The sequence below is a fragment of the Notolabrus celidotus genome, chromosome 22 (assembly GCF_009762535.1).
Source record: "Notolabrus celidotus isolate fNotCel1 chromosome 22, fNotCel1.pri, whole genome shotgun sequence".
In the NCBI taxonomy this organism is placed as follows: domain Eukaryota; kingdom Metazoa; phylum Chordata; class Actinopteri; order Labriformes; family Labridae; genus Notolabrus; species Notolabrus celidotus.
The window spans coordinates 26,452,450-26,464,889 of NC_048293.1; the positions used below are offsets into that span (position 1 = coordinate 26,452,450).

At 41.1% G+C, this 12,440-nt stretch overlaps 2 protein-coding genes and 1 long non-coding RNA gene across 5 annotated transcripts in view; 2 read left to right on the forward strand and 1 right to left on the reverse strand.

Moving 5' to 3' along the window:
• The window catches only part of loxl3b (lysyl oxidase-like 3b), a 28,046-nt gene extending 21,028 nt beyond the window's left edge, over positions 1–7,018 (forward strand). For 2 of the 3 annotated variants that reach the window (XM_034675934.1, XM_034675935.1), the window contains 8 exons: positions 23–177; positions 726–896; positions 3,802–3,961; positions 4,119–4,362; positions 4,452–4,567; positions 5,675–5,811; positions 5,961–6,072; positions 6,164–7,018. In XM_034675934.1, coding sequence (XP_034531825.1) covers positions 23–177; positions 726–896; positions 3,802–3,961; positions 4,119–4,362; positions 4,452–4,567; positions 5,675–5,811; positions 5,961–6,072; positions 6,164–6,237 — 1,169 coding nt within the window. In that variant the 3' untranslated portion in view covers positions 6,238–7,018. Of the gene's footprint in view, positions 1–22; positions 178–725; positions 897–1,548; positions 1,705–3,801; positions 3,962–4,118; positions 4,363–4,451; positions 4,568–5,674; positions 5,812–5,960; positions 6,073–6,163 lie in introns of all 3 variants that reach the window. The other variant, XM_034675936.1, reaches the window with a different exon arrangement.
• A 2,709-nt stretch (positions 7,019–9,727) lies between these two features.
• mrps26 (mitochondrial ribosomal protein S26) lies at positions 9,728–12,272 on the reverse strand. The gene is made up of 4 exons (XM_034675183.1): positions 11,731–12,272; positions 10,659–10,805; positions 10,434–10,557; positions 9,728–10,172 (listed from the first exon to the last, which is right to left on the reverse strand). The coding sequence occupies exons 1-4, from the start codon at positions 11,949–11,951 to the stop codon at positions 10,041–10,043; spliced, it is 624 nt and encodes a 207-aa protein (XP_034531074.1). The 5' UTR covers positions 11,952–12,272; the 3' UTR covers positions 9,728–10,040.
• LOC117806305 overlaps positions 11,641–12,440 on the forward strand; it is a 20,991-nt gene continuing 20,191 nt past the window's right edge. The window contains exon 1 of the long non-coding RNA XR_004629641.1: positions 11,641–12,332. This is a non-coding gene — a long non-coding RNA (uncharacterized LOC117806305). The remainder of the gene's footprint in view (positions 12,333–12,440) is intronic.

Here is a 12,440-nt window from a genome sequence, read left to right on the forward strand (position 1 = left end):
GTGTGTGTCTGTCTCTCTGTAGGTATGGGTCCCATCTACATGAACGAGGTGAAGTGTCTGGGTCTAGAGAAGACCGTCTGGAACTGCCCGTTTAAAAACATCACATCAGAGGACTGTCAGCACATGGAGGACGCTGCTGTCCGCTGCAACGTGCCCTACCTGGGACTGGAGAACACGGTCAGAGCTGAACTTTCTCACAGACGTTTATCATCATAACTTTTATCTGTGTTAACTTGAAGGAAGTCAGAATCAGTCAGAATAGAATGAGAGATGAAAGTAAAATAGCTGCTTCAGATCTTTATTTGTAGCATAGAAAAGAACTTGTGTTTTCTGTATCATACATTAACTTCCTGCTTTGCTGCTCTTAGATGTTAGATGTAGAGCTTTTGCTCCTAACATCACTGCTGTCATGAAAAACCTGCCTCATAATTTATTGATTCCTCAGATTTTGTGTCCTGAAGTTAAATGTCTCCTGTTTCTTTTCTGGCAGCAGTGATTTCCTTTTAACACAGAGTATGTCTGGCTGTATGTTTGTAATATACCAGATCATACTCTTCCTTGTTTCACTGAGATACATGTAGAAGCCGGGCTGTGAGGTAAAAACTCTGCATGGTTCTCTGAAGATGATGCTAAGTGTGCCATCTGTTAGATCTCAGACCATGACAGAGCTTTTGTATCCGGCCCTGTCTTTGTGTATCTCCTCTAACCCCGTCGGCCCCACACAGATCCGAATCACAGGCGGTCGGACTCGCTACGAGGGCCGCCTGGAGGTGCTGAGCACAGACTCCAACGGGACGCAGAGCTGGGGTCTGATCTGTGGGGAGACCTGGACCACCAAGGAGACCATGGTGGCGTGCCGGCAGCTGGGCTTGAACTACGCTAACCAGGGCTTGAGAGTAGGTTATTAACACCAAGGAGGGTCTTTAACAGGGCAGAGCTTTCTCCAGCTCTCTCCAGCTGGTTTTGTATTTGACATATGAACATATAACGTACTGTCAGGACCTTCCAAAGTCTAAGATTCATGTTTGTTTGGCTGCTAAGACATTAATTACCTCAACAAAGACACTTCCTTTTTGATAAATCAAGCTGCTGTTATGAAAAACAAACAGCGCTTCATCTCAAGATGACGTCTTACTTCTCCAGACCTCCTTCCCACCATGCTAGAGCTTGGTGTGTCTATCTTTGGAACATGACAGTACATTATAGGTTCCATATGGAGTCTCTTTCTTCATGGAGAAACACAATCCTGTTCCTGGTCTCTTCTATGTGGGCAGACCAAAGCAGACGCACATGAAGTTTCTAATCAAACTAAAAAAGAAAAACTCGACACTAAAGCCAAGTGGTGACCTCATCTGGAAACCACGCTGACTTTTTCCACTTCTAGAAGAGTCTAACTAAACTACTGCTCCAACAAAACCTCCTCCTCCTCCGCCACCGCTGCTGCTCCTGCAGGACTGAACAGGGACAATGATAGTTTGAGTCCAGACAGTTTAGAGACAGGACAGGAAGTGTGTCCCTTCACTGACTCCCTGCAGGGCATGTGTGCAGATCCGGATAGTGGGCGGCCGGACCGATTATGAGGGCCGGGTGGAGGTTCAGGTGGGGTCCAAGTGGGGCACAGTGTGCAGCACAGGGTGGACCACAAAGGAAGCCATGGTGGTTTGCGGGCAGCTAGGGCTCGGATACTCCATGCATGCCATCACTGTAAGTACAGGAGCAGAGACTTACACCCAGAGGTTAGACTTACACAGTGATGTAAATATGTTTCTTAATGTGGAAAAAACAGACAAAAAAGATTGTTTAAAAGTTTGTTGTTTGATTAGAATCACAAAATTTGACTCTAAAAGAAGGAGAGCTTGGTTTAAAATAAGAACTAAGGCTTGTGATGTGATTGGTTTCATGTCTAAAGGTGAAAGAGAGTCTGACAACAGAATATAGATGAACCTGTTCCTGAGGACATTTAGTCCACAGTAACACAAAGTGCATGAGAGATCTTAACAACTATATTGAGGTATGAACATGCACATAGAAAGACTTAAAGACGCTTAAAAAAGAGCTTCATATTTATTTATATAAGGACAAGTTTGGAGCAAGTAGACCAAAGCCACACTATAACATTTTTAGCCTTGGTGGATTTGATATTTCCGTCCTTAGATGGGCCTTTAAAATATAACAATCTGTACTGAATACATAAGAGACAGAACAGAACAACACAGGGTGCAAAATATCATACAGTATCACTGCATATCATTACAATGTGTGAGAAATCCCAATAAACATACATACATTCCTTTAGCTGGTATTAAAGGGGAGCCTATACTGAAGCATAACTCCTCAAGATGCTCCACATTCCTCATCTGAGTGCAGGCTGCTGCTCTTTGGATATTCTCCTTCAAAATAACACAAACATAAAATAGAAGCAGGTCTCCATTAAACACAGGGTCCCTGCAGGGTTTACTAACAGGATGTTGCTGCAGGATTTCACAAACAAAAGCAGGTTTTGATGAGGATTGTTTATCTCGTTGTCCGTGAGATGAAGCGCCTAACTGATCACAATGGTGGCAGCAAGAAGGAGAAGGAGCAGAAGACCTCCATTTATCTAAGAGATATGTTAGTTAAGTAACTTTGTATGCAGGCAAATATGTTGTAAGTTGAAATCAACAATATTTTTTTATTTTCCTATCTCTGATGTGCAAAATTAGGATAAATAGGAGCCTGTCTCTTATAGAGGCCTGCCCCAAATAAAGGGTGAGAGTTAGTTTATAGATTGAAACAAACAAAGCTCAGGCTTTTCATTCAAGTTTGACTGCAGGCTCATAATAGACTAAAGTTATGACTCTTCTCTCATAAAATTAAGACTTTATTTCTCATAATATCAGATTATTTTGTCTTTAATGTGGCCCTGAAACTGTTTTGTACAAATTGAAAAACAACTATTGAGAATAAGGACAGCTGAAACTTTGAGGAAATGATGTTTTGTCTTACAGCAAAGGCCTTCATGAGCACATTTTGATTTTATAATGCATCAAGAGGAGGTTGTGACAACACTTCCTGCACAATAATCCACATTTGTGTATAAAAAGTAAATACCTCAGCTGTCCGAAAGGTCCCAGCTGTTTGCCAGAAATGTCTCCACATCCCCTAAACTCAATCTGAGGTCATTATTGAAGCTCAGCTGTTGTTGTAGAGTTTCAAAGCCTCGCTCTGGAAGGATAATTAGACATGTTCTTGTATTGACACCCACAGAAGACAAACAGAGCAGAGTTACAGGGTTAGACTCTGTAACTCTGCGGCTTCTTGAAAATGTTGTAAATCACTGAGTGAAGAGGAAGAAAGTTGGCGTGTCGGCAAAGAGAAAGTGGGCTCATGAAAACATATAAAGCTATAATTCATCTTAAATGATGACTTGCAGGAAAGTAAGAGCTCAGCACTTTACTTGATGTTGACCCTACTATCATTTTAGTGCTTGATATATTTAAAACTGATCAAAAAGCTGCATTCATGATCCAAAATACTTGAATGCTCTTAACTGATTTACTTTCATTTTTTCGGGACGTGGACATAAAGCCTTCCAGTCAGTAATCCCATCATTTAATCCCTCAGTATCTGCAGTTATTGTTCTCCAGTGATCCTAAACTCAGCTTCACAAAGTGTCCTCAGCGAGCAGCCAAACATGACTCATGAACATCTGTTTCTGACTGCTCCTCTCTGCAGCTCCACGTTTCAGTGAGTCCTTCCTGATCGGTGCACTTTGCTTGCATGTTTGTTTGTTTGTTTGTTACTGTCGGACCCGTTTTTAAGGAGACCTGGTACTGGGACAGCAGCAACGTGACGGAGATGGTGATGAGTGGAGTGAAGTGCACGGGGACCGAGATGTCTCTGAGTCATTGTCAGCATCACAAAACCCTCAGCTGTCAGAAGTCTGCAGCAAAGTTTGCAGCAGGAGTGATCTGCTCTGACAGTGAGTGACAGCAACAGATTTTACTGTTTGATTACATGATCCACTCTGCTATAAAACAGAGTCCATATCATGAGGGATTACAAAACACTTACAGTAAAGTCACAGTTTTCAGATGTGTCATTTTGTCAGCTGATCCTACTTCTGGCTTTGCTCCCAGCTGCCTCTGACCTGATCCTGAACGCCCCTCTGGTCCAGCAGTCGGTTTACATCGAGGACCGCCCTCTGCACATGCTCTATTGTGCTGCTGAGGAGAACTGTCTGTCAAAATCTGCAGCCCAAGCCAACTGGCCCTACGGACACCGACGCCTCCTCCGCTTCTCCTCACAGATCCACAACATCGGCCGCGCTGACTTCAAACCGAAGGCCGGGCGCCACTCCTGGGTCTGGCACGCCTGTCACGGGTAACAACATCTCGGTCAGGTCAGAGGACACGGTTCGCTCCGGGATATTTTTTGATCAGCTTTTGACAACATGTCTCTGTGTTCTGCAGCCACTACCACAGCATGGATATTTTTACCCACTATGATCTGCTGAACTCCAACGGAACCAAAGTGGCAGAAGGACACAAGGCCAGCTTCTGTCTGGAGGACACAGAATGTCAGGAGGGTGAGTCTGAGGCTTCAGATTCACAGATTACTCTCTTTCAGTTGAGAACTAGAGGCGGGAAGTCTGTTGTGTTGAAGAGAGATCAATTTCAGAATGATTGAGTGATGAGGCGGCACATAATCTGACCTGTCCTGCCTCTCTGACAATCAAGGAGATTCAACAAATGAAAACAACATCAGAGATTTAGGAAGAATATCAGAAAAACAAAGAGGTGTTCCATGTTTTACCTCAAATTCAAGTTTTAGGAAGTATCCACAAGGATAACTTCATGCATACATAATGAAAACACTTTCTAGTAAGTCTGTTTTTATGGATTTAAGGATGCAATGTAACCTTAAAAGGTTGTAGCTTATTATTAGCTTCATTGTGCATTCTTTTCTGGATTGATTGATTCGTAGTTTGGTCTGTGAAATAAAAGAAAACAGAACAATGAATCCTAAAAAGTTGCTCCTTGGGGCGCTGGTGGTCTTGTGATCTCTGATACAGAGGCTACAGTCCTCGTCGCAGGGGTCGCAGGGGCCGCAGGTGTCGCAGGGGTCGCAGGGGTCGCCGGTTCAATTCCAGACCGGTCGACCATTTCCTGCATGTCTTCCCCGACTCTCTACTCCCCACATTTCCTGTCTTTCATCAGCTGTCGTATAAAATAAAGGCAAAAAAGCCCCAAAAATATTACTTTAAAAAAGTTGCTCCTCAAGTGTCCTTCTATGTCCTTAACAAAAAAAATTCAGTTTAATATTATAAAGAATTTTGAAAATCACAAAATATTGACGTTAAACAGCCTTGAGAATTTTTTCAAGTTACTCAAATATGTTATAAAATAAGCTAAGAATTAATTCAAGTGTTCACCTCTAATGACTCAGTCATTAAATCTAAACACTTCTGGGGTGCTGGTGGCCTAGTGGTCTAAGCGCCCCATGTACAGAGGCTACAGTCCTCGTCACATGGGGTCACCGGTTTGATTCCCGGCCGGTCGACCATTTCCTGCATGTCTTCCCCGACTCTCTACTCCCCACATTTCCTGTCTCTCTTCAGCTGTCCTATCAAATACAAGCAAAAGGGCCAAAAGAAGAAAAAATCTAACCACTTCCTGGATGTTGTTCCCCTCAGGTACCTCAAAGCGGTACGAGTGTGCAAACTTTGGCAATCAGGGAATAACTGTGGGCTGCTGGGATCTGTACCGCCACGACATCGACTGCCAGTGGATCGACATCTCAGACGTCAAACCTGGAAACTACATCCTGCAGGTGAACATGTGTTGTCAGATTCTTTTACTTAAGTACCATTTTAGGTTCAGTACTCTTAATATAATATCTGGAAAGTGGAATATTTTTACAGTGTGTTGTTGTTTCTCTTGTTTTCTGATATCTATATCTTATTTTCCTCACTTCTCCAGATTGTGATAAATCCAAATTATGAGGTGGCTGAGAGCGACTTCACAAACAACGCCATGAAATGCAACTGCAAATATGACGGACATCGAATCTGGCTGCATAACTGCCACGTCGGTGAGCAGACGAACACTGCTGCTGCTGCAAAGTGTTGAAGTCTAATTACTCTTAAACATTTTATGACTTTGTTTTTTGTTTTCTCTTTCAGGGGATGCATTCAGTGAGGAGGCAGAGAGGAGGTTTGAAAAATACCCTGGACAGCTCAATAATCAGGTTTCATAATCAACAATGAAGTGAGACTCAGATTGGGTGGTTTAATGAATAAAAACACACGTCACAAACCGAAGCAGTGACACACAGATCCTCTAGTTTCAAAGGATCCTCCTCACATCTCATGGAAGAAACCAACAGTATTGTTCCAGCAGTGGATGTGTTGTTTGTGACTTTTTATACTTGAATATTCAAGTGCTTAAATTTGTATTTTTTATATTATAATGTGAGCTTCTTTTTTTTTTTACATAAGCCAGTCGTACAATCTGTGTTTTAAATGTACAGCCTTCTGTTGACTGTTTTTTAGCATCAAATAAATGAAGTTTATACTTTTTATAGCCAGTTTTTGATACTCAGAGCGGTCACACTTTAAAACTGAAGCATGAAGAAGAACAAATGCAGCTTTACTTGTCTTATGGATTCATCCTGGGTGCACTAAAAGAACACAGTGTCCTGTTTCCTAAAGACCCGATGATTCATCAGAAAACTAAACCATCACCTGTTCCTGCTCTGTCGTAACACACCTGCCTCCATCCACACTTACTTTGTGAATGTATTTATTGCTCTTAAGGAAGTGAGGTGCTTTAAAGACACTTTTTGTGGTTTTGAAACCAGTTTGAAGCTTTAGTCTGTTTGTTTTTATGTATATTCATGTGTATAGACATTTAGGTAAACACAACACATTATTTTGAAGGATAAATACCAAAAAAACTACAATAACCCAGATGCTGTTTGTACAAATACGCTGATATAATCACACGCGCTGCACCAAATAAAAGGAGAGGAATAATAACTGTGCTGTGTGAGAGTCCTTTGATTGATAACAGATCTGCTTGTGATCTAAATGAAGGTGTTAGGAAGTGATTTTCATATTTTTGGACTCCTTGACCCTTCAATCAAATGTTTCTTGAGTTGCCTGCACCTAAACTCATCCAGCAAAGTTTGGGAACCCCTGCTCTGAAGGGCTTAATCGTGCAGATATAAGCAGAGGAAGACATTTCTTCACTCATATTGATAGCTTTGTCAATCACAATGAAGCCACACATTTACTATGCTCTGCTTTATCACGAGTGTTACTCTAAATAGGACTATAATTTACAAATCATCATCATGCCATATTGAAGGAGACGGGAAACATGGTCCATATCCTTTGAAATATGATCTAAAGTTCTTGTTTCTACATATATTTAAAGGTGACATATTATGCAAAATTGACTTTTTAATGGTTCTCTACCTGAAATATGTGTCCCTGTCTACAAACCCCCCGAGAATGAAAAGAATCCATTCTGCCCCTGTTCTGATTTCTCCACCTTTCTGTAAATGTGTGTGAAACCAGCCGTTTCAGACTTCCATGCTTTTGTTACGTAACAACAATATCCGGTCTGTCACGGAGTCAGAGCTCGGAGCTTGTTCAGCCCATAGATTGTATAAAATAATACTGAATCCCTCCTCCGTTTTTCATTCCCTGCACAAATGTGTGCTAACAAGGAGCTTAGGAGGGAGGCATGCTAGTTGTAGGCTGTCTTAATAAACACAAAGGTCGGTTTTACTCCCCACGTCTGCAGATTTGAAGATCTAGTGGATGATTTTTATTTGTCATGGATAAGTGCTAGCGCTAGTTAGCATAGCTACATAGCTACATGTCGTAGCTGTAGCTGTGTACCAAGACACACGTCGACATACTGACAAATAAAACAACAAGTAACACAGAATCTGTGACCAATCCTTCAGAAAGGTCCTGCTGCCTTTCTGGTAGAGGTCGGTTTGACTCCCCACGTCTGCAGATTTGAAGATCTAGTGGATGATTTTTATTTGTCATGGATAAGTGCTAGCGCTAGTTAGCATAGCCACATAGCTACATGTTCGTAGCTGTGTACCAAGACACACGTCGACATACTGACAAATAAAACAACAAGAAACACTAAATCTGTGACCAATCCTTCAGAAAGGTCCTGCTGCAGGCGCCTCTCCGTCAGGATCAGATTCTGGATCAGATTCAGAGGGTTGAAGTAACGCGGGTCTGTAAGCAGCCGTGTATATTCAGCCAACATGTAAACATTAGATCAACGTGCTGGACAGCCGAGGCAGGAGGCACATCCACTTCCTGAGGGGGCGTGGTCAGAGAGAAAACAGAGTGTTCTGAGGAGGACTGAAGAAGAGGGTTTTTCAGGCAGACCAAAATCTGATTTCAAAGTGTTTTTTTGAGCATAAACTTTAAAGACATGTTTTGGGGACCTCTTAGACCAATATATATTGATGAAAAAAGCGTGATATGTCACCTTTAAAGTCCATTGTTGGCCTTTGTTGTTGCAAATATGGTTTTCATTTTCAAAAGATTGAATAATATATAGCAGAGTGTGTAAGTTATCATCTAAAGGGACATAAACTACTTATTTTAGAACTTTATATAGAGATCTGTTGAACTGAGTGGGATACTGAGTCAAGACATCAGCTGCCGGTCTTGGTACTTGGCTGAGAGTCCATCTAAATCTTTGGTCTGTTTTCTCTAATCCTGACCTTCGCTGCCGTGTTTGAACAATCTACTTGACCTCGGACAACGATCGCATTAACTCTGTGCACCGCATTACTGCTACTTAACCCTGGAGCCAGTGAACATCTGCAGCTCTTACATGCTAAACTCCCACTCCCTGGTTTGTTGCCTATGCACTTAATTGTTGTGTATTTTCATTGCATTGTTTTTAACACTTTCTGGTCACTTTGCATTAATATAAGTCATTTTAAAGAAAGAAACTTCTTCTTCTTTATCCTTTAAAGTGCAAACTGTTTAATTCTGTCCTTAAAAGTAGAATTTAAACTCTTTGTTCCCCCGTCTTCAGATTACCTGACTTGCCCCAGGTTTTCACCTCTGACCCTCATCATCCCTCTAACCTGCAGCCTGAACTCTCAGAAGGATTACCTGGTTCAGCTGCACGTTGGCTCACATGAGCTTCTTCAAAGTACTATCAGTGAGGATTGTTTACATGGCGCCCCCTAGAGGACAGAAGCTTCAAGTGCAGGATTACAGTTGAGTAAACACTCCTGAATCAATCACAAAATGTGCAAAAATAACTTGTAAAAAATGTTATTTTTGCACCAGATTGTTGTATTTGAAGGATGTTTACAGCTCCAAGGAAGAAAAAGTCTCCAGTATATCCTTTGAAAAGTAAAGTTAAGAGTATTATTTATTATTTTTCAGGTGGTTTTCCAGCTCTACCTCTGACTTTGTGTTAAATAGAATATTCCTATTTAATGTTAAAGTTAGAGAACACAAAGTACTGCCTATGTAAATTATTTTAAAGTGTAAAAACATTTATACTGTTCTGCAAAATTCAACAAAAATCATCGAATTTTTTAAGGTTATTTTAGGATAAATCAGATCGTCACAGATCGTCAAACTTAATGAAATGACACTGAATCATTGAGATGTCTTCATGTTGCTCTTATGGAGGGAGAGTAAGCTCAGATATTCTCCATGGAGGAATGAGAAAGAGAAATTTCTTGATCAAAGATTCAGAATATTTTAATGGACCTGCAATAAACCTTAATTTACTTAACATACATTATCTGAGGACAGTTATGATCAGATGAACACCTTACAGCAATGATACAGGCTCGATGAAAGCAAACACATAGCTCTCCATGATATCTGCTGATGAAAATGTCTCAGATATTTCTTCTTGAACTGTTAGGACGATCCTCTCACGCTGTGTTCTGTTAGTTATAAGGAAGCTCTCTCCCAGCTCGGCTCAGACTGACAGACCTCTGTGTGTTCCATCTGCCTCCTGTGTGAGACATAACCAGGTGTGTCCTGTGTGTCACTGCTGCACTGTCTGTTTGACGACCCGCCCTTGTTTGTCGACGGCAAAGTTGTAGTTCTTTGGATTGTCCAGAGCTTCTTCTATCCGCTGATCCAAGTTCTCCAAGGTGATGAAGTTCTTTGCGTCCTCCTGGAAGAGACACAAAACAAGAAGTTAGTCTCAGACCAGCATGCATGGTTCAAATCAAGCCTTTCCAAAATGTGACTTTGGATACTAAAAGAACATACAAGTTTGCCCTAAACGGTATTTGATTGTACAGTTATAATAAAGATATCTTTCTTAAACTAATATTTTCACTTGCAGAAAATATCTTCACAAGACTAGAAAAGCATGCAAAGGAAGAGGATTTCAGAGTTTAAGGGAAAGAGCAGAGAGACTGATAATTCGTACCTGTAGCTGTAAAATTTCCTTCTCCTTTTCTTTGATTAATTCTTGTTGTTCTTGTTCTCTCTGGATGGCAGCTTCAATCTGCTTGGTTTCCACTTCCTCCTTCTCCTTCTGGATCCTCAACATCCTGAAAGATACACCGAAGAGAGTCAATACAGGGGGAACAGAACGTAAAACAAATCCTACTGCAGCATTTCTTTGAATGAGGTTCATCTTATTTTCCTCTACCTGATATTGAGTAGGCGCTGGTTCTCCTCGTCGTTCCACGCCATGAGGGTGCGATGCTCCTCCATGTCCTGCCTCGCTCTCTCCGCAGCGAGGGAGCCCGTCTCCTCCTCGTATTTCTTCCTGAGCATCTCCTCCTTAAACTCCAGACTGACACACACACACAGAGGACTCATTACTTGACCTGAACCAATCTGATGTAGATTTCATACCTTGCAGTTAAATTAAATAATAGTAGCTTATTATGTGAAAGACTGCAGAAAAAAATCATTTTATAACACAAACTATCAACAGAAATGAATAACTGAGATTTAAACCATGTTTACCAGGCCATGTGTTAATTTAAATCAGGGGATGCCAATTTAATATTTTTTTTTTTTCACATTTCTTAGCTGGAATACCAATTTTACACAATTTGGACAAATTTTTGTAGCACTTTTTGACAAATCAGTGCAACTTTGGTGCATGTTTTTGATGTGTCCAGGGTAGCACAGTTAGGGAGTATATGTGCTTAAAATTTCTGTCATTTTCCACTTAAATTTCCCTAAACATCCTTAATAAAATCTGCAATTTACTCTGTTAAAATTCCCCTGAGTATATTTTTTTATCCAAAATTAAATCAGGAGACATTTCAATAAGTCTGATATTGTTTATATGACAATATATGGCTTTAAATTAATGGAAATTGAGAGGATATGATACATTTCAGAGTCTTAAATGTTTGAAGACTTGTTTCTTTAAGTGACTTAATATTTGAAGGTGGTTTACAGTCAAAAATAAAGCTCTTAAATCCTTAAATTTCGTAATTTTTCTTTATATATTATCAAATTTACTTGTACTTTTATTTTAAATACTTAAATACATTTAATACCCAAAATACACCCTACTTTTGATGCCTAAATTTAGTATATATTGATAATTTAATACTATTTCTGGAGTGTTATGATAACAGCTGAACAGGAAATTAAAGATGGACGCACGTTTCAATGGTATACAGAATTCCCCATAACACCAGGCGGCCTGCTAACAGCTGACACATCTCAGTTATAACACCCAACCCGAGATATAAACGCACCGTAGAGCCCTCATAATCAGCTGGTACTCCGAGTATCTCTCCTTCAGGACCACCATCTCCACCGGGTCCACGGGGGGAGGCACTTTGATGCGCCCCTCTTTGGACTTGGCGACCGGGTCCGTGCGGGACTTTCTGCCCCGGACTGCCTCCACGAGCACGGCGGTCCTCGGGGAGAGGAGCCGGGCAGCCTGGACGGTCCTCCCGCTGATGACCTGGAACATGTCGGGGTTAAGATGAGGTAAAGAGGCAGTCAGTCAGAGTCTCAGTGTGAAGGTTTATCTGGTCTTTAAGGTTCTGGAAGGTAACATTGAGAAGGGAATGTTATCGACGCAGGGGAGCCGCCATCTTGGTTTCCTCTGACCGCGGGAAGTGATTGGGAGAGGAGCTAACACGGTGTTAGCCTAAACGCCTCTACTGCCATCTGCAGGGAGCAGAAGAGGATGTTTGAGGACATTAGAAAGACTTTTCACATTTAATAACCCTCCTTTAACTATGTTTTACTCTTTAAGACATAAGCCCATCCTTAAAGCCCTCCATTACAGCTAGATTACTACAAACAGCAGATAGCTAAACCATGCTAACAACATACAGTGACAAGCCAGGTGAATCCAATCAGTGTTAATTACCTTCATTTACTCAAACAATCCACATTTAATACAATTTAAGTCACTGTTCTCAAATTGTTCCACTTTCTGCAACCTTATACTTCT

What these genes read in the sequence shown, in the direction of transcription:
- mrps26 (XM_034675183.1), bottom strand. Translation starts at nt 11,951, where the DNA reads ATGTTCCAGGTCATCAGCGGGAGGACCGTCCAGGCTGCCCGGCTCCTC. An exon ending in CTGATTATGAGGGCTCTACG is followed by an intron (nt 10,806 to 11,730) that starts GTGCGTTTATAT and finishes TGTGTGTGTCAG; the next exon opens with TCTGGAGTTTAAGGAGGAGA. An exon ending in AGGAAATTTTACAGCTACAG is followed by an intron (nt 10,173 to 10,433) that starts GTACGAATTATC and finishes TGTCTCTTCCAG; the next exon opens with GAGGACGCAAAGAACTTCAT.